We start from the raw sequence: 21,424 nt of genomic DNA, 5'->3' as shown, positions 1-21,424 counted from the left end.
AAGAGCCAAAGCTGTGAGCAAGCTTTTAACGCAAGAGAAATGGACCTCTGGGTCGCAGGGGGGCAGAAAGCACGCTTCCTACTGGGCGCTCTGACCATCTGCAAAAGTGAAAAAGTATTGGCAGAAAATCTGGGCAGCTAAGCTCGAAACAATGGCAGGAAATCTCAGCCTCTATTTCAGCCCTGAGACAGAATGAGCTGCATTCCTGCACAGACAAAAACAGAGTCCTCCCTTCCACTCCCCAGATCAGTCTGAGCACATCTCATGAGGTTAGGAGTACTTGAGGATAATTTATTTGACATCAAGTAGCCTTTGGTTACATAAAACGTACATTTAAAGTACGTACAGCAACTGAGGAAACTCTATGTGATGCTAAGACAGTGTTTCAATACACTTGTCTCTAGACACAGCAAGTTTTTTGGAGGTACTGTTTTTACACATCATCAGCAGTACCAGAACTTAAAGGGGACCTTTGAAATTCAGGAGCAGGGGTATGATTATTTACTGGAAAGTGTAGAAGTAAACACTGGCAAAAATAACATAAGTGAGTCCTCCTGTTTGCTCGGGAGATTCAAGTCTTCTGTAATTGCTCCATTCTCTTTGAGATGGGCAGTTGTGTATATTTTAATCTCTGGCAAATCTGTAGTTAAGTCTGTGAAAATTGTTTTTTTGTTTTTTTGTTTTTTTAATGAGCAGAAACCACGGCAGTTTTAGAGAATGGGGTCAGCTAAATGAGTGGTCAGGTTGTCTCTCCCTCCGCCCTTCTCAGGAATGTGTCACAGACTTCTGAAGGGTGACCTTTACCTCAGCTGACCACAGCTCAACAGCCCAGAGTTCTTGTAGGGGTTCTCAAGGGTACACGCTACAGATTTCCAAACTAGAGATGAATTTTACTGGGTGGAAGTGACATTTAGCACCTCCTTTCCCCACTTTCACCGTCCCCCAATGCATAGAGGATCCACCCTGTCATGATGAAGGTAAGAAGGACATTAACTATAATTTTCCCTAGCCATGGGATCACAGCATCCCTGTCCAGGCACTAAAACAATGCTAGAATTGAGCATCTTACATTCCCGTTCCCCCTACATGTTCACCTAGAAACGATCTTAATTTCCCACATTTGAATCCCATTGAAAATGGTAACAAGATCCTAAATAAACATATTTTAATATGTATGAATAAATGGAACGAATACATTTTTTTCGAAATTAATATACCAGATGCAGGGAGATATTACCTAGGAATTTTATTATCTGAGATTTATAAACAAAAGATATTAGGTAAAGAATGTAATTGAATAGGGGCTTCTGACAAGTCCTGTCTGCCTGCGTGACAAGGTTTTTGACGTCGGAATGCCACCTGCTGCACAGCGTTCCACACAGGTGAAGTTAAGTGCAGCAGTAAGGACCTTGCTATCTTCCTCTGCGTGTAAATGGAGGACCTTGTCCCCAGACAGCTTTGGATGTGGCTGGAAGGAGGGCACTTAGTAACGAGGGAGGAAATGACAGGAAGGAAATAGTTTTGTGTCTGGGAGCCATGTGGAATTCCAAGATAAGAAAAACAGTTGCTAATTCGAGTATAAAAGCAGGAAACATGATACACTTACTTCCTTTTATGTAAACAGAAGTATACGTGGGTTTGCGTGAAAATTATTTTCCTCTTGCTCAACCACAAAGCATAGACTCAAACTGCTTGTTGTGGACACACTGGCTTCTTTTTCTTGTGGACATTATGGCTAATAACACCACGAGTTTAGGGAGTCCTTGGCCAGAAAACTTTTGGGGTAAGCTACCTTTCCTTCCCTGCTTTTAACTTAAGAGGCACAGAAATTCTCTGCATGGTTTATTACAGCATCAGGAATCTCTAAGACAGTTTAATTGCCATAACTATCTGGTGATGGCTTTCATAAATCTATTTCAAGAAATATACTCAGAATAAACTACAGAAACATGGAAGAAGAGTCAAGAATATAAACCTTGGCTGAATTAACAAAACTTGTTTAGAAAATAATGAGTTTTTTTAAAGTGAAAATTAAAAAATATATAAAGGAGACATCATTGTCAAATGAAATATAACACCTGGGTCTTGTTGGAATATTACATTTTATTTGTCTGAAGGTAATGGATTCTGGATTTTATTTCATGAAACCAAGGTGTTCAGCAGAGGGTTGTGAAGTCTGTGTTTTTGTCAGCGCTATTCTTTTTTAATTTTCAAAGTGAATTTGAACAACAAATCTTTCTGTGATTGACTTTATAGAATGGTGACATAGATAATGTGGAATTAAAATGAAATTGTGAAAAGAAAAGAGGAAGCAGAAATAACATATGCTATGACAATGGAAGCCTGTCGCAAAAGGGAGAGAAACAGCACCAAAGTGTGCTCTGGCTGACGCTATTTAGCCTGAGGTCTCAGAGCAGGGAGCCGAAATCACCATCCACTCTGGGCCAGATTTAGGAGGCAGGCACTGGGATGGGCAAAGACATTGCCATGTCTCTGTGGTTTAAAAAAATGTATAAATAAGGGGACTAATTTAAGTTAAAACCAGAAGAAACTTTAAAGGAGAACAGGAGTTTATTAAGAGATCTACACTCATGTGAAGGATGAGTTTTTAATCATCTCAGAAAACTGTATCAGGCTCTCTGCTACGGCTGGACGTAGGGCTCTGGAAACTATCTGGGAAATACTGGCAATCTGATATGTTTATCTATTACCACAGGTGTTTGCATTGAGGGAATTAACTAGTTAATTAATTTTTTATAAGTAATGTGCTTGCTTCAAGCTTTAAGAGATTTTGCATGATAAGATTAGTGAAAAGTAAGGTATTCCTGTCTCAAATAAGTCTCAAATCAAGAGAAAAGAAGCTTTGAATTCTGAACAATCTAATGGAATATTTGTGAAAATATCATTTACTGTCCTCATTTATATTAAATGGTGTAAATAGCTATGGTGCATCTGAGTAAACTTACCATCACGAAGCCGTTGTAAATTATTCCAGAGCAAGTCATCTCAAGAGTAAAGATTACACACACACACACACACACACACACACACACACACACACACACACTCACACACTTACACACAAGCCAGTTCTGACTTTTCAAACTATTCAAGTTAATTTCCAGGTTCATATAGGAAAGATAACTTATTGTTCATTGGTTGGAGCACAGATGACTTTCATTAAAATGAATCTTACACTTTTTGAGTTCATTCCTTTATCCTAGCATTCGGGTATCTTAGTAAGGAAACCCATCTGTGCTTAAGAAGGAATTCAAGATATCTGTGTCACAGGTACGCGTTACTGCTCCCTTCTCTTGGTGTGTAGATATGGTTTGGTGAAAACCAAGCAGGTGCTACTGTCTTGCAAAATGTTTTTAAAACAAAGCAAAAATGGTGAGCCAAAAATATGTTTGATGCTTTGTGGGAGACAGGTAAAAGATGGTATTATCATTTCTGGGGTAAAATTACAAAGTACAAAATGTAATTATAACTTCAGTGTATAGAATATAAATATTTCCTGATATATGAATGTCAGTCTTCTCCATTTTCATTCTATTTTGCATCTAAGCTGATATGAGTCTTGATGAAAACAACAAAAAACACGTTTTTTGTTGGCGTACACCAACAATAGGAACTTCTCAGACTTAACATAGTGACATGCATAAAAATTCAAATATGACTTTCTGGCTTACTTAAGGAATGCAAAAAACACAATAAATAAAACAAAGCAAAAAACAAACAAACAAACCAAAAACAATTACAAGTGGTGGTAGCCTGCAGGTTTTCAAAGTGCTCATTCAATCAGACCTACTAAACACGGTGCAAGCACTAAAGCCGCCGGTGCTAGCCAGGTGCAACAGTGGCCTGAGACTGATCGCTATGCAGATGGTTCCACCCTGCTCCCCCATCTCTACTCTATGCAAAGCACTTCCCTTCTTTGTAAACCATCCCAGAAAGGCAGCAGGAAACACAGACCCTCAAAGTGTGTTGGGCTGACGGGCGACTGTCACTGACGGGCGACTGTCGTGGAATGCACACGTTCTCTTAGTACCTGCGAGTATACACAGGACACTTCTGCTTCTCTCTGCTGTCTTATGCTGTGCGGTTGCTGTTATTGTGGTCTTCCTAACAGTTTGTCTAGCACTGGCCAAACCTGGGATATTTCTTGATCTATGGGCTTGTATTTATTCCTCTAATTGATCTTCCCCCCAAATATCATTTCTTTTTTTTTGAAAGGTTTGCATTCTGGGAAGTGATTGTATGCAAACAGAAGCCTGTGAATAAATCGGTAACTGGTATCAGTAACTTCTGCTTTGTCACATAATATCATTATATTACACACAACAACCAAGAATGAGAATATGCCATAGAAATTAAAACACGATTAAATGGTCCCTGAATTGTTTTTAGAAAAAAAAATGGGCTATTGGCTATTCCTAGAAAACCCAATAGCCTTCAGATAAAAAGGCATGTCTAAGAATGACATTCTGCTCATTCACTTCCGACCATGAGCAGCCTTCTTCGGGTCATTCCTTAACTCCAAAGCTTTGGCTGACTTTATTAGGCAATGTACTAAGGTGAAACATGTGAGGTATTGTCTGAGAGTCTGGGCACTCGGGAAAACTGTAATCAGTCACTAGGGTGTGCGTGCAAAGACACAAACAGCTAACCAGAACATCTGTATTTGAAAATTACAGGGACAGACTTGGGAAGTCAGAACGGAGGAGGATTTCTTTAAGATTCTGAATAGCAGTGCTTGAGTTAATACACAGACCCTCTTGCCCTGCAGTGGCTTCAGGCTACTCACCTCCTCTTTCTTTGGGTTTCTCCCTAAAGTTGAAAATGACCTGTGAGGTCTGAGGATGACATCAGGTACAAGGGGAGTGGACCAAGAGTTCTTGATCCAGGTCCTCTGCTGACATCTAGTGACAAGTGTGCCCCAGCTGTCCTGGGGATGGTTTTTCTCTCCCTGTCTTCATGGCTGGAGCCCTTAAGAGTAAAGCCAGGTTCTTGTGTTCTGTGCAGTTCTGACTAGCAGCGTGATTTTTCGTTTCTCTGAGGCTCCCTGGTTGGTCTTCTGACTCTCATTCCAATACTGTCCCATCTGCCTCAGTGCACAAACAACCCTTAACATTCTCCCATAATACCGGAACTTCAGGAGCCTAGCTATTGTTCCGCCCTTCTGGCATCCAGAGGTCCTCATGAGGGCTTGTTATCCTCTAGACATACTATTAACCAGGGATCTAGGAGTGGATGCTCACTACTGGGATTTCCTGAGGCACAAGTAAGGATGGAGAGACGGAGGGATGGAGGCGTGACCTCATTCCTTAGAGCACTCATTGCTAATATACTGTAACTCGTTCTCTCCCCAAAACCACACGGCCTCTGCTTTCTTCTTCATGCTGCTGTCCATGCAAAAACCTGTATATTTGAGTCCTTGGGGCTGCTAGTGTTTTGAAGCTGAAACAGAAAAAGAAACAACAAGCAGCATCGTGGTTATCAGTCACCTTGTTACTGCGGTGTAGTGCTGGCTTTCAAACCGGTGCTACAGTCTTTGTGTTTAATGATTCGTTTGGTAGTTTAGGAGTAGAACGGCTATTACTGTGCCTTCTTGCTTGTTGCCTTACACTGCTCTGAGGTAGCTGAAGGCACAGAGGGCTACAAACTGATTTGTTAGCTATGATCCTCTCAACCTATAAAAAATGATGTACCTCAACCCAGAGCAGAGGATGGCTCCTAGCTTGTAGAACAATGTGGTTTTTAGGGGTCTAGCAAGCAGATGACATAAGATGTTTGCAGGGAGTTGGGATGGTGGTGGAGCAGGCATGGACTGTGCGTGGGTCTCTGTGATGTTCTCTCAAAATAGCAAGCCAACGTTGCCTATATGTCAAGCCCATTTCTTCAGTTGTATATCACGAAAGCTTCTTCAACAAGGATCATTGTTGCATATGAATAACCTATTAATCATGTCCTTATGTCTGTTACTGAGGGACTTTAAAGAACAAGTGTTGACAAATATAGATCCTTAAAACACCTGCATTTAGATTCTGCACCTCACTGGGCTCCACCGACCTGAGGTCAACACTGAGGTAGAGCTCACAAAAGTGTATGTACTTGGTGGGTCCCCATTCTCCAGACTTCTGCAATGAAATCGTGAGAACTGTCCCTTCTTGTCATATCTAAGTTAGATTTAGGTGTCAATGTCACGCAAGCCTTGTAAAAAAGTCAGAAGTATTTGTCACTTTTTGACGATCTGAAAGCGCTTATGGAGAATTTGGGTTGTGTAATTATTATTTTAAAAGTTCACTAGTGGTGGCATTGCATAGGACATAGATGGTACTTCTAGCTGGAAGTTTTATAATGACACGTTTATAATTTGAAATTATTTTTAATTGTGGTGTATGAGTAGGTAGGTACCCACATAAGTGAAGGTGCCCACAGTGGCCAGAGGTGTTGGATCCACTCACAGCCAGGGTTACGGGTGGTTGTGAGCTGGTCTATGTGGGTGCTGGAAGCCACATTTGTGTCCTCTGCAAGAACAGCAAACCCTCTTAACCACTGAGCTATTCCCCCGGCCCCACATTCATTTTTTAAACAGAGGATCACTCGGATTTTCAATGGACTCCTTTCTTAGTTATGATAGTTTGTGTTTTCCAAGAATTTGGCACTTGAATTATATTTCCAAACATATCAGGTAAAATTAATTTATACTATGTTGACACGTCTTCTTAATACTTTATTATAAAATGTTCACTGTACAAAAAAAAGCATTTGAATTCTGCAGTAAAGATTGATCCATTCTGGGCCTGGCTTATTTCAGTTTCCATAGTGTCTTTCAGATTTATCTATATTGTTTTAAATTAAAGTTTTTTCTGGTTTTTTAGGCTCAGTAATGATATTCCATTATTACTGAATATTCATACATAGGCACATATCAGCTTCATGCCACTGAGTAACATGGTTGGTTTTGAGAGTTGCATTGTTTGGGGGTTTTGTCATGCAAACATGAACTGCACACACACAAACCAAAGTGGATTGGACAGTAAGAGGTGATAGGGCGGTTTGAAACCACTGTCACACTGGACCATGACTTTAATCCCAGCTCTCGGTGGGTTTCTGAGTTCAGGGCCAGCCTGATCTACAGAATGAGTTCCAGGATAGCCAGAGCTATCCCGACAGAAACCCTGTCAAAAAAAAAAGAAGAAAGGAAGGAAGGGAGGGAGGGAAGGAGAGAGAGGTGGGAGAGAGAGAGACAGAGAGACAGACAGACAGACAGACAGACATTTCTACAAATTACTCATCTGGTGATGGACATTCGGGTTGGCTCCACATCCTGGGAATTGCAATCGAGTACTGTTGGATAAAACCACTTCCAAACTTCTAAGCCGGTGTATATTCCACTACTATATTCAAGGTAGCAGCTGTAACACTATAAAAATAACCATGAAGCTATCTACAAACACGTTTTTGAAAGAACAGGTTAGAATTGGGATGAGGCCTTGGTCAGAAGCGTCTTTAGTGAATACTGAGAGAGAGGCATCATATGGTGAACTCCACTCATTGAGGTGAGGGCTTACAGGTAGGAGATTTTAGTCCATTCTTAGGAGTTTGCTTTTACTCTGCAGGAGGGTTGGGGTGTGGACACACGTGTGATGTGATTGGACTTAACTACTTGATCCCAAAGAGAGGGCACCTGGATCTATGGATGCGGCCACAAAGGGAAGAAGTATAAACCATGAAGCCCGCTAGAAAAGTTGCGATCTCCTGGTGCATGTGGTGATGTGCACATGAGGCCACAGACTAGACCAGGGAAGGGTGAATCCCATTTTGTTGTTGACCTCAAGAAACTTTCCAGCAGAGTCAGCCAATCGCAACCGTCCACATTTCTGTGCCCTAAATTCTATTCCCCCCAAAGTCTTTTCATCACAACATTTCTACCACTGAACCCATCCTCGTCTGCACTTTAGGAAGAACAGAACTCATGTTCTTTTTCGGGTGGAGGTGAACTTACAATTCCTGGAACTGCAGGGCTTTGATTTTACAATCTCTTATGAAAATCACCAACAATTCAGCAGTCTCCCACTAGATGGCGACCTGTACTAATTGTTCACACCATTTACAGCTTCAAGGTTGAAATTTTGCTTACTGAAAATTTAAGACCTTCCTGTTGGAAGATACAGTACCGATAATTGCTACAGGCAAACAGCAGGACAAACACCTTAAGTGTGTTATACAGCTGTCAGTAGGAGCTGGAACTCCCTAAGGGCTTAGATGCCAGCCACTTACTGGTTCCAACCCCCACCCCCCAAACCACATTTGTATAGCTATGCTTAATTTCTACACCCTGTCTGGAGTCTCGCCTACTTCAGAGCTTGTTCCTTCTGTCTTCAAAAGGAGAAGACCTGCATTCCATTGCTTATTTTCTAGGTAACTTGGATTTTGAATGTTGGTCGGTCTTCTAATGGTACTATACATGAAATTATATAATTTTACTTGTTCCTTTTTGTTTTCTCTAACTCTTTTTAGTTTTGGAAAATGCTGCTTTTTCAGGGCTATCCTTCTTGCCAAGACATTGCAGAATTTCTAAAACTTCTTTATATTGAGAATTTTAGCTTTGGGGGGCATTGATAAAGTTAATTTTGAATCATTTTGTATAAAGGTAAGATGAATTTTTAGGTTCAATTATATTTATTTGTTTTTAAAAATAATACCTGACTCTCTGAAACCTCTAAGAACCAACAATACCAGGTTCAGTAGCTTTGTCCTACAATATGTTGGAATTTAAAAGCATTCTCATAAAGGACTTATTTTTGTTGTAGTTTTGTTTTGTTTTGTTCTGGGTTTTTGGTTTTTTGTTTTGTTTTGTTTTTTTGTTTGTTTGTTTAGGGTGAAGTGTTTTTAGAAAGCTTTAAAGAATGTTTATTTATTTATTGTATGTGAGTACAGTGTAGCTGTCTTCAGACACCAGGAGAGGGCATCGAATCCCATTACAGATGGTTGTGAGCCACCATGTGGTTGTGGAAAATTAAACTAAGGACCTCTGGAAGAGCAGTCAGTGCCCTTAACCATTGAGCCATCCCTCCAGCCCTTTAGAAAGTTTTGATGTGATCATATATGAAGATATTCCCAGTAACAATGAAGACAGCTTTGCCACAGGAGGTCCACAAGGCCTCAAGAGGTGAAGGGATACCATACCATAAAGCCTATGTTAGTTAGTAGTGATCATACTTACATATTTATTAACATTTATTTGTTTTGTTTCTGCATTCTAGATACTCTGGATGCTACAGCAATAAACTGGGAAAGGGCTAGGCAATTATGTCCCCTAACTCCCCTCCTTTAAAAAGTGAGATTCAACAAATTCACCAATATTTATTCAACAAGGAAAGAGATAGGGATGGATCTGCTATTGTTTTACTGCATAATCAATGAGCATTTGCTAACCAATACCCACCTCAAAATAGAGTTGCTTGGAAGAACAATCGGATAATTAGCTGACAGTTCAGGGTTGGCAAATCAGCTTCAGGTCAGCAAGATGGATTTTCTGACCACAGGCAGATGGGGTTTGCCCGCACCTGAATGACCTGGAGCAATTCACTCCTCGTGTCATGCCCAGGATAGCAGGCTATTGGTCAGAGTCACAGGGATAAAGAAGAGTATAGCTCTGTCACCTTTCAGTGTCCACCACACTAGCTTGGTTTTATTCCTATGCCCACCATGGAGAAGTCCCTAAAACAAGCAGGTAGAGGCTGAAAGAAAGTCTCTTGCAATGTAGACCTGAACTTAGAAAGCTCCGTTTTACCGCCTCCCATTGGTCAAGTGAGTCGCAGATAACCCAGAGAGAAGGGGAGTAGACCCTACTTGCTAAGAGGAGTAATAGCAAACAATCTGTACCAATGACCCCGATATCAAATCTTCGTAAGCGTATTCCCAGAATTTGGCTCTTTGTAGAGTCCTTTTATAGGCAATTAAATCTACACCTTGCCTTTTTACTTAAGAGCTACTCATTTTTGTATGAGAAAGACAGTACTTAGAATCGTTCTCTAAAAATGAGTTCCCCAGACAAAATTTATGTCTCACCATAAGGAAAATTATATGCGGAAGTACAGAGGATTGGAGAGAATGAACGGCTTTGAGACAGAGCAAATAGCGCAATTTGGAGTTAGCTCATGCAAGATGAAGAATGTATTGAGCACAATGTGAAAGGGGCTTCAAATATCCAGGGAGGTTTTCCATGCAAAGTAGAGAGGCTCGGCCACTCCAATCCAGCCATTAAGAATATGCTTCCAATTTGTGAGGGGCAGCCACGTAGCACCTCCATAGAGAATGGAAGATATGTGCATACAGACTTCCCTGCAGAAGGAATTCAGGACAAACCCAAGCTCCGTGAACTGGAGCATGCTGGTGTGCAATGGAAAGTCTGTGGCGACTCATGAGGTGGGGTTTCACTGTCACAGCACAGACAGTGAGCGACGTATGAGCTGGAACCCGAGGCGTCTGCATGGGTTATGTCATTATAGAGTCAGGAATCTGAGAGTCTGGGTGTTCAGGAAGTATGACATAAATCAGCCCTCCAGATGGTTCTGTCTCCACACTTCCTACCTCCGATAGCGTGCAGGAAGTGCGGTGCCATACTGACTGCAGGTGAGAGAAATCAGTGTGACACAGCCAAGCAGACAGTGGGAAAACATGCTTAGCGCTGCGATGACCTTCCTTACCAAGGGGCACATCAGCTACAGTCATAATTCAAAGGAAATGAGCCGTGGACATTTGCAGGTTGTAAGAAAAACTGGTACATTAAGGTCCAGCTCCCATGAGACCTTTTTAATTTCTAAAGATGATAAAGAAGCACAAGCAGACAATGTTTCTTTGTAGTTTTGTTTCGGTAAATGGAATCCTGCTCATTCTCTGTGAATTCAAAGTGCGTTAGAGCAGAGAAGGGCCTTGTTGGACACCAATGGGAGGAGAAGCCCTTGGTCCTGCCAAGGCTGGACCCCCCAGTGTAGGGGAATGTCAGGGCGGGGAGGAGGGAACAGGAGCAGGGGGTTTGGGGGAAACACCCTCATAGAAGAAGAGGGAGGGGGATGCGATAGGGGGTTTATGGATGGGAAACTGGGAAAGGGGATAGCATTTGAAATATAAATAAAAAATATCCAAGTGTGTGTGTGTGTGTGTGTGTGTGTGTGTGTGTGTGTGTGTGTGTGTGTTAAAATTCAGCACTCAGCACTCATTCCATGAACAGTGCATACTCTGCCTTGTGGCTTTTTTATTTTTTAAACGAATGTCTTTGAAATTAGAGCTAACAGTTTACTGACTGATTCTTTGTTTCAGAGGACCTTATAATGTCCTTCACTGTGTCTGTGGCTATTGGGCTCGCAATCGGAGGATTTCTCTGGGCGCTGTTCGTTTTTCTGTCGCGACGAAGAAGAGCCAGTGCGCCCATCTCACAGTGGAGTCCGACCAGGAGACCCAGGTCTTCCTACAACCACGGCCTCAGCAGGACTGGGTTCTACCGCCACAGTGGCTGTGAACGGAGGAGCAACCTCAGCCTGGCCAGCCTCACTTTCCAGAGACAAGCTTCCCTAGAGCTGGCAAATTCCTTCCCCAGGAAATCAAGCTTCAGGGCTTCGACTTTCCATCCCTTCCTGCAATGCCCACCACTTCCGGTGGAAACCGAGAGTCATCTGATGACTCTGCCTGCCTCCACCACCCCATCCACCATCAGCACCGTACACAGTCCGAGCCGGCCAGACTTCCGCTGGTCCAGCAACAGTTTGCGGATGGGCCTTTCCACACCACCCCCACCTGCCTATGAATCCATCATAAAGGCATTTCCCGATTCCTGAGCCTGGGCTTTCGTTGTTTTTAATTTTTTAAAAGTCTTTTTTAGAAAGAAAATGATATATAGGGTAAACGGAATTTGGGAGCCATGACCCCAGTGAGTAATTTTCCAAGTTGATAGGCTCATGAAAGCTGAACATTACAGATAAGGCACGGTTTCTTTTGAACAAGTTTTTCTCAGTGACCTCACACAAAAGTATTCTTTTCTCAAAAAGTCCTATATTTATGTATTTTGGGGATCCAGTGTGAGGCGTTGGATTAAAGATATTGATTAAAGATTCAAATGTACAAATCATGTGAATTTGTGTGTTTTAGGTTTAAAAGACCTTTGATGTTTGTATAGGGTTATAATCCCCCAGTCACTTTCCCACGAGACTGATGACAAACCAAAGTCACTAAAATAAGGAACTTTAATGTTACTTTTGAGCAACGACTGAATCACTGGCATCCTTGAGTCTTAGAGCTTTCATGGTGTTCGTTCACGAGACAATAGAACAGCGGATGTTCTAAAAGCCTGGGATTCTACTCAGTTATGGATGAGAATCAAACAAAGATGCCAGGCTGTGTTGACGTCAGAGGGATGGTTCCATTTTGACAGTTACCTTGTTTTTTCCCACATAGATGTATCTTGTAGTTCTTCCCAATAACATTGCCCATATATCATTAATGTAAAACCCTTGGACTTAGGGGCATGAGGATTTAACATGGCTGCTGGGGTAATGTCATTGCCACAGCAATGGCACCTTCAATGTACTTGTTGTAAGCACAGGTTTTTATTTAGCATCAAGTGACATTTTTACTTTCTTGGATTCAGAGCCAACAAGCAGGAGAGCACTTTAGCTAGGGCAGGGGTTCTCAACCTGTGGGTCACGACCCCTTTCAGGGTCGAACTCCCCTTTCACAGGGGGTCACCTAAGACCATTGGAAAACACAGATGTTTAACATTACAATTCATAACAGTACTAGAATTACGGTTATGAAGTTAACAACAAAAGTAATTTTATGGTTGGGGGGTCACCACAACATGGACTGTATTAAAGGGTTGCAGCATCAGGAAGGTTGAGAAGCACTGCTTTAGGAGAAATTTCCCTGTTAACTCTGAGGTCAACTAAGAGTGGTTCTACAGAGATAGTCCACAGTGAAACAGGCTGCATCTCTGGGCAGCAATTCCTCCTGGATCATCTCAGGCCTAGGCACCATCCTATGGGTGACATGCTGCGAATCCCATCTCTAACACCTTTCTTTTAAAAAAAATTATTAGATATATTTCTTTACTTACATTTTAAATGGTATTCCCCTTCTCGGTTTCTTGTCCATAAGCCCCTATCCCCTCTTCTCCCCCTCCCCCATACAGGTATTCCCCCCATACATCCCCGTTACTGCGCCCCCATATTCCCCTGCACTGGGGTTCCAACCTTGGCAGGACCAAGGGCTTCCCCTTCCACTGGTGCCCTAACAAGGCTATTCTCTGCTACATATGCAGTTGGAGCCCTGGGTCAGTCCATGTATAGTCTTTGGGTGGTGGTTTAGTCCCTGGAAGCTCTGGTTGGTGGGCATTGTTGTTTTTATGGGGTTGCAAGCTCCTTCAGCTCTGTCAATCCTTCCTCTAATTCCCCCCAAGGGGTTCCTATTCTTAGTTCAGTGGTTTGCTGTTAGCATTGACCTCTGTATTGGACATGCTCTGGATGTGTCTCTCAGTGTTTATTAGCTTCATCAATCTTATCTAGTTTTGGTGGCTGTATATATATGGGTCACATGTGTGGCAGGCTTTGAATGGCCGTTCCTTCAGTCGCTACTCTAAACTTTGCTTCCATATCCCCTCCTATGGATATTTTCCCCCTTTTAAGAAGGAGTGGGAGCCTCCGCATTTTGGTCATCTTTCTTCTTGAGCTTCCTGTGGTCTGTGGATTGCATCTTGGGTAATTTGAGCCTTTTGGCTAATATCCAATTATCGAGTACATACCATGTGTGTTTTTCTGTGATTGCCTATGCATTTCATGAAGTCATTGTTTTTGATAAGTCATTGTTTTCGATAGCTGAGTAGTACTCCATTGTGTAGATGTACCACATTTTTTTTAATCCATTCCTCTGTTGAAGGGCATCTGGGATCTTTCCAGCTTCTGGCTATTATAAATAAGGTTTCTATGAACATAGTGGAGCATGTGTCTTTGTTGTATGTTGGAGCATCTTTTGGGTATATGCCCAGGAGAGGTATAGCTAAAAGGTCACTGTTGCAGGTGGTTACCCAAGGAATCCACATCAACAGGTGGGGACATCTTTAATGTGGGCCCCAGAGACTTTGAGTGGTCCTTTTGCTTCAAGGACAGGAGTTCACTGGGGGATTGTTCAGGAAACTTGTAATTCACATCGGACACATGGAGTAGCTTGTGCAATTGTTTATTCTTCTGTACATATTTTTTGGTGATACCCAGTAGCTCAAGAATACAATTCCTTTCACAAAAGATCCCCTACAACATTTCTAAATTGGTTTTATAGAATTTGTTCTATCCATTGTTCCTCAAGAGAAATTGGCCTTCAAAATGACCACCAAGATACCTTATAATTAAATACACAAGAGAAGAGAGAAGGAAAAACTATGAAGCAAAAATAAGAAGCTCTGAGGAGAGCCGCTGCACAGGCAGCTTACTGGTTTACTAAGGAAATGTAGAAACTGTAATATAGCCCCGGTAAGATTGCATGAGAGAACTTCTGCTTAGTAACAAGGCTAATTTTAGGTTGTATGTCATCCTCGGTGTTTAACATGAGAAGCAAGGAAGGCATTCTTTTTACAGTGATTTAAATTTGAGAATGAAAACTGTTCCTATGTCCTCTCAAGGGAAAAAAATGAGAGTAGACGTCTTCTGGTTCATTTGGCTATTTGACAGAATTCTTACCCGATCCTCAGCCTCAGTTAGGAAATGACCATGAGAATTACTTTATAAATATCGTGTTTTGCATGAAATGTGAAGTTAAAACTGAAGAAGCTAGAAGTGTTTGTGGTTGTAATTGTTTCATTTGAAATGTATTTTTTTCGATTATGAAATAAAACTGGTGTTAATTTCAATTCACAGCTTATTTTTTGACTAATGAAAACACTTTCCATCAAGAAGTAAGAAATTTGAAAAACGAAAATGTAAAATAGAAAAAATATGTAATTTTTTTGAGATGGTCTCACTATTAGCATTATCTGACTTGGAACTTGCAGTGTAGACCAGACTAGCCTGGAACTCACAGGGATCAGTTTGCCTCTGCCTCCACGTGCTGGGACTAAAACCTTGCATTACCATGATTGCTTTTAAAACTCTAATGAAGAAATAATGTGGAGTTTAATGATTGTTAGTTGACCTTGGTATAGTGGTACTTGCCTATAATTCCAGAACCCAGAAGGCCAAGGAAAGAAATTTCATCATGAGTTTGAGTTTGCCTGGACTATACAACAGAATCTATACTTCAGCAACAAAGTAACGGGCACTGGTGGTCCAGTGTTTGCAAATGACGGTACCAAGCTCTTTTCCCCATGAAAAATATCTGGCAGAGACAAGGTAATGGAGAAAGGAAGGAAGAAAGGGAGGGAGGGAGGGAGGGAGAGGGAGGGAAGGAAGAAAAGAAGGGAGGAAGGATAGAAGGGTAACAAGTATTTCCTATGGGAGTTAACGTTTTTTTCCTGAGAATGTCCCCGTGTGCACTTAGAACAGCTCAGCTGCTTTTCTGACTATTGTTTTAGTTATTTATTTATAAGAGAACATATCACATCATGGTTAGCAAATACATAAAGAAGGGAGGGCCCTTTCCATGTTTCTGATGACCCTTTGAAATGAGTCTAATGAGATGTACAAAGAGTCTTGGATAGCTGGGGGCTACAGTGCATGCCTACAGTCCTAGTATATGGGAAATAGAGGCAGGAATATCAAGGATTCACAGTCATAAACTACATGGCAAGTTTGAGCTATAAGAGACCTTGTCTCAAAATTAAATAAGGTAGAATAGATCCTTGTATTGACCTCAACGTTCAACATGCCTGTCAAGCCCAAATTTTTTTATATAAAAAAAATTCTTGTTTCTTCTTTGGCAGACCTATTATTCTATAATAGACTGCATCAAATGCTTTCCCTATTTGCCTTGTGTTCATTAAGAATGGAGAATGTTCTATAATATGGTACGAAACTTACCAAATTTACAATGTTGTCCTTTGAGGACAGAAACAAATGAGAGGAAGGGAGAGAGCAAGAGAGACTTGCCAGCCTGGGAGGCTTGGAGAGGCAAAAGACACTGGAAAGACAGAGGCATGGAGTGAGGAGGTCGCAGTCTCTTTTTAGCAAACCCCCAGTCCTAAAGGCGGTATGTACCACTTCATGACTCTCCACATTGGGAAAAATTGACTTCCAACTTTTTAAAAGTAACAGGAGAGGAGAGCCACATCCTCAGGGTGTGTCCTAGGGATAGTTCCTCCCTGACTCAGACAAATAGACTCCCAGTGGCAGACAAGCACTCTGTCCTGGGAACACATTCTTTAAATTTTTCTAAACATCACTCAAGTGTGGGGTGCTGTCCAGGGCTGGCAGTGCTGTCTGGACAGGACACCTATGAGCATCCCAACCTCTGACTCTCCCTTTTCACATGTAACATGATTCTTTATCTTGTAAGCAAGGTTCCCGGGTGTCCTGGAACACTGTGACTTTTATGACCCCATCTGAACAGGCGCTGTGGAATCAACTGTGCAGGGCTCATAGGGGCTCATGGAGACTGAAGTGTCAATCACAGAGCCTGCGTGACTGCACTAGGCCCTCTGCATACATGTTATGGTTGTTAGCTTGAGGTCTTGTAGGACGCCTAACAGTGGGAGTGGTGGTGTTTCTGACTCTTGCCTGCTATTTGAGACCCTTACCTCCTACTGGGTTACCTCACCCAGCCTTGACATGAAGGCTTGTATCTAGTCTTACTGTATCTTGGTATGCCATGTTCCATTGATATTCCCGAGAACCCTGCTCTTCTCTGGAGGGAAACAGAGCACCAGATCTTGGGGAGAGGGGAAGTTGGGAGGACTAGGAGGAGTGGAGGGAGGGGAAACAGTGGTAGGAATATATTGTATAAGAGGAAGAATAAATTTTAAAAATCCACCTCTCTGTCAGAATCCCAGTTCTAAAAGGAAATGAGAAGACACCTGCAGAGAGAGAGTCATTTCTTTCATGGAAGTCTGTGGCAAGGGACCAGAAAAATAGGACGCGGCTGCCATGTGATTTTGCATTTCTTCATTCACAGTAATAAATTCTCTTGGGCACTGACAGAGTGGTGAGAAATACAGACGTATTTCTCCTCTTCCTGTTTAAGAATTCATAGAACAATCATTTGTACACTTCTGTAAATTTTGCAAAACATTTTTTAAACAAGGCAATGTCATATGCATAGTATTTTTCCAAGGGTTTATATACCTTAGATGTGTTCCTGCATTGAGATAGTGTAGGGAAATATACCCATTTGCATGATTTGACTTGAAAAGATGTCCCTGCTTAGCTGGAATAGAAGGATTGCCAAGTCTGACTCTTCAGTATAGACACAGTGTTTACAAAAGAGCTTTAAAAACAGTTATTTTCTGTATATAAGTACACTGTCACCATCTTCAGATACACCAGAAGAGGGCATCGGATCCCATTACAAATGGTTGTAAGTTGCTGGGAATTGAACTCAGAACCTCTGTAAGAGCAGCCAGTGCTCTTAACCACTGAGCCATCTCTCCAGCCCTACTAAAGAGCTCTTAATATAGTAGGTGATACTTTTAGAGTGAACCCCACAATTCAGGCCACTCTTTCTTATTTGGAGAAGTGAATAGAAAGTAGCGATGGGAAGCTCTCATCTATGGAGGCTGCTGTAAGATACACTTTGGAATCAGTTGATCATGTTCTAAAAGGTGTGAGTCAGAAGATCTATGACTGCAGGAACGGGGGAGTCACTACAGCCTACCTTGTTGTCTGTAGTTCTAAAGCTACTGAAAACAACCTTAGAAATGGATAGAGATATGAGCTCTGGGATTCCCAGAATGCTGGGGATAGGAGGTCATAGTTCTAGAGTCTTTACTGACAACGTAAGACATTCAAGGAAGCCTGTGCCTGGTTAAGACTGGCGGTGGGAAACTGATGCCTAGATTGATTTCCCAACTACAGTGAGGACAGGAGGAGCTAGAGCCCTCCATTCTTAATGAACACGAGGCAAATAGGGAAAGCATTTGATGCGGTCTTGTGGCCACAGGCAGATGTTCCTTCAAAGATGAAGAACAAACTGAGAGGCAGTTTTGATGCAATGCAAAACCAATAGTTAATACTATTTGCAGAAAGAGCTCAGAAGATCAATGGAAGAGTCATTATGAGAGAAAAGTTAGAAAATTCAATAGTACAATTTGGCAAAAAGTGTCCAAAGTAGAAAAATATAAATACAAAACCCTTAAAATGACGATGACTCCAAAAGTAAAGACAAACAACCAAAAAACAGCAAAGAAAAGCTTTGGTTAGCTCAGTGAGTACAGCACTTGCCTGACACACTTTAAGGCCTAAGCTCCACTCAGCACACGTAAGCAAACATCTACCGCCTCACACCCGGGAAACAGAGGCAGGAGGGTCAGAAGACCAAGGCCACCTTCTGCTTACAGAGTAAGATTTAAGTCAGCCTGGGATGCATGAGATTCTGACCTCCCCACTCCCTTTCCCCCTTTCCTTCCTTCCCCTCCCCCTTCCTCCCCTCCCCCTCCCCCTTCCCCCTCCCCCCCTCCCTCCCCTCTTCCCTTCCCCCTCAATCTTCCCCCCCCCCCAATCTCCCCCTCCTCCCTCCCCTCCTCCTCCTTTTCCTTCTCCCTCCCCTCCCCCTCCCCATCTCCATCTCTGTCTATCTGTCTCTCTGTCTTTGTCTCTGTCTCTCAAAAAAGGAATCCACAAAAAAATACATGGAATTTTGATGATTGATAATGGCCACCTCGGAGACATAGTATGAGGTTTTTGAGAATGCCTCATATATGTGTTTTAAAACAATTGGAAAAACCAAGAAAAGGGGATCTAATAACATGGAAATCACACACAGAGTGCAAAGCTACAATTGATTTACTATGATAGTTGCAGCAAATAAATACTTCTAAAAATTTAACTCATACTGTTATTAAAAATTTGCCATGGATCCAAGTGCCAACCTCATTTTCACCTGTCTGTGTGTCTGTCTGTCTGTCTATATCTATCTCCGTTCCTCTTCTGTTTCTCCCCCCCTCCTTCCTTGGCTTCTTTTAACATGGTGTGTTATTTCTTCTTTTGCCTCATGAAATAAAAGAAACAATTATGAAGACATGCTAGTGGACAAGATAAAGTCAGAAGTTCTCAGAATGACTGTACTGGGCCGTGGAAGAGTAAGGTAATGTTGGGAACTACAGATCGTCGCTTTGCTCCCTCCAGCTACTTCTCACATCTGAGTTTCTATCACTGACCATCTGCCCACGTGTGGCAGGAGCAATTGCTACACCAAATGTATCCTGCTGCTTGGTATAAGAAGGCTCTGAACCAAGTACAAGTCATGGTTTCTACCGAATGTTTGGGAACCTGGAGTCAGGAAGGCTAGTTCTTATAAATGGCTAAAACCTTAAGATGTGATGTTTAAAAGCCCACTTCTTCTGTAATCATAAGAAAAGAGAATTAATCTAGCCCACAAAAGAGCAGAAAAAGCAATGAGGTGTCAGTCATACTGAGATTCTTCATCTCCGTAACCGTGACGCCTGGCAATGTCTCCCTCCTTCCTACAGCAGGGATAATTCAATTTTCCATTAGGCACAACAGATTTCTGTCAAATTCCCAGTTCCATATAAATAATGGTAGGTTGGATTTTGAAAACCTGTCAAAATGTTTCTAAAAATCACAGAGGGTTTATATGTGTCATTTTATTTCTAAAGCTTGTAAACTGAAAAATACGTACATAAGAAGTACATTAATAAGAAACTGTGCTGGCAAATGACCTATTTTCAGAAAAATAGGCATGCTCACAGATAAATTACAGGTCTTGTGATAAGTGATAGAAAACAGAAACAATAATAGAAATAAAGAGTGAACGTAAGTTTCAGACACAAAATAAAGTCAATTATATTCATTCCTTATAATAATTAAATATGATGAATCATACACAGGCTCACAAAATGGTGGGCTTCTGTCCTATCAGAACCTTCTGGCTATAATCCAATCATAAGCCTTACCTAAATTTAAATGGCTAAGCAAAGTTGAAAGTAAAGGAATATGTAAAGGGATCTGGGCCCAGCAGCAGAGGGCCCACCTAGGATGTGTGAGAAACTAGGTTCCATCCCCGGACACACACACACACACACACACACACACACACACACACACACATTCATACTCACACACATACATGCATACATATATACTCACATTCACACACATACTCATATATGCACACATACACACACTTACATAAACACATATACATGCACATATATACACTCACATTTGGACACATTCATGCTCACACACACTCATACACACACACACACACACGCATTCATACTCACATACATATACATGCACACATATATACTCACATTCACACACACTTACATAAGCACATACACATGCACACATATATACTCACATTTGGACACACACTCATGCTCACACACACAGTACACTAAGATACCTACTGTCTGTCCAGAAAGACCAATGAGTTATTCTCATGAGTCTTCCATAGAAAGCAACAAAGTACCAAAAGTTTAAAGGAAAAAAGAAAGTGAGAGAAAGAAAGAAAGAAAAAAGAAGCCCAACTGCAGCAAAGGCACAATTTAATACATTGGAAGTTTTCCATCCTTTTGAAAAAGAAGCCTCATTATTTTAAGACGTCTTGTACCTACGTTGGTTCCTACATTCTGTTGGTTTTCTTGTGGTGTCCTTGACCCCTCTGTTCTGACAATCCTTCCTCCCCTTCCTGGGCAGTATTCCCCAAACTCTGCCTAATGTTTGATTGTGGGTCTCTGCCTCTGGTTTCATTAGTTGCTGGGTGAAGCCTCTCTGATGACAGTTATGCTAGGCTCCTGTTAAAAACAATTTTCTACCAATGTTTGCACATAATTTTTGAATGAACTTGTAGCAAGCAGAATAATGATCTTCACAATATCAGGCCTTGCTATCTGAAATCTATTAATGCTGTCTTATTTTGGGTAAATGCTTTTCAAAAATGTGATTAATAATGTACAAATACAGTTGAATTACTCTTAAATTGCCAATCTAGTCAATTAAGGATAGGGATATTTTGGGTTTGTTTCCTATATATTTATTTATTCTTGAGGCAAGCTCTTATAGTAGAGCTTCGGCAGTCTTGGAACTCCTACGTAGACCAGACCTTGAACTCATAGAGATCCTCCTGCCTCATCTTCTCGGCTCCTAGGATTAAAGCCAGGCTCTATAAGACCCAGCATTTAGAGATTTTTCAAATGGAAAGACTCATGTCCCTATGGTCCCTACCCACTATAGGAAGTGTTCTTATCAGAAAAACTCAGGAACATTTGCCACGGGTATGTAGGCAATGTGAGGTCACACACAGCAACATTTGG

The 21,424-nt window shown here is 41.6% G+C and overlaps 1 protein-coding gene across 1 annotated transcript; it reads left to right on the top strand.

Moving 5' to 3' along the window:
- The first annotated feature begins 1,610 nt into the window (after positions 1-1,610).
- Positions 1,611-12,708, top strand: Myct1 (MYC target 1). Its single transcript, XM_032896353.1, has 2 exons — positions 1,611-1,783; positions 11,332-12,708. Exons 1-2 carry the CDS (start codon positions 1,732-1,734, stop codon positions 11,844-11,846), a joined length of 567 nt encoding a protein of 188 aa, XP_032752244.1. The 5' UTR covers positions 1,611-1,731; the 3' UTR covers positions 11,847-12,708.
- Positions 12,709-21,424: the final 8,716 nt, after the last annotated feature.

The sequence above is a fragment of the Rattus rattus genome, chromosome 2 (genome assembly GCF_011064425.1).
Source record: "Rattus rattus isolate New Zealand chromosome 2, Rrattus_CSIRO_v1, whole genome shotgun sequence".
Classification (NCBI taxonomy): domain Eukaryota; kingdom Metazoa; phylum Chordata; class Mammalia; order Rodentia; family Muridae; genus Rattus; species Rattus rattus.
This window is presented reverse-complemented; position numbering and strand designations above follow the sequence as displayed.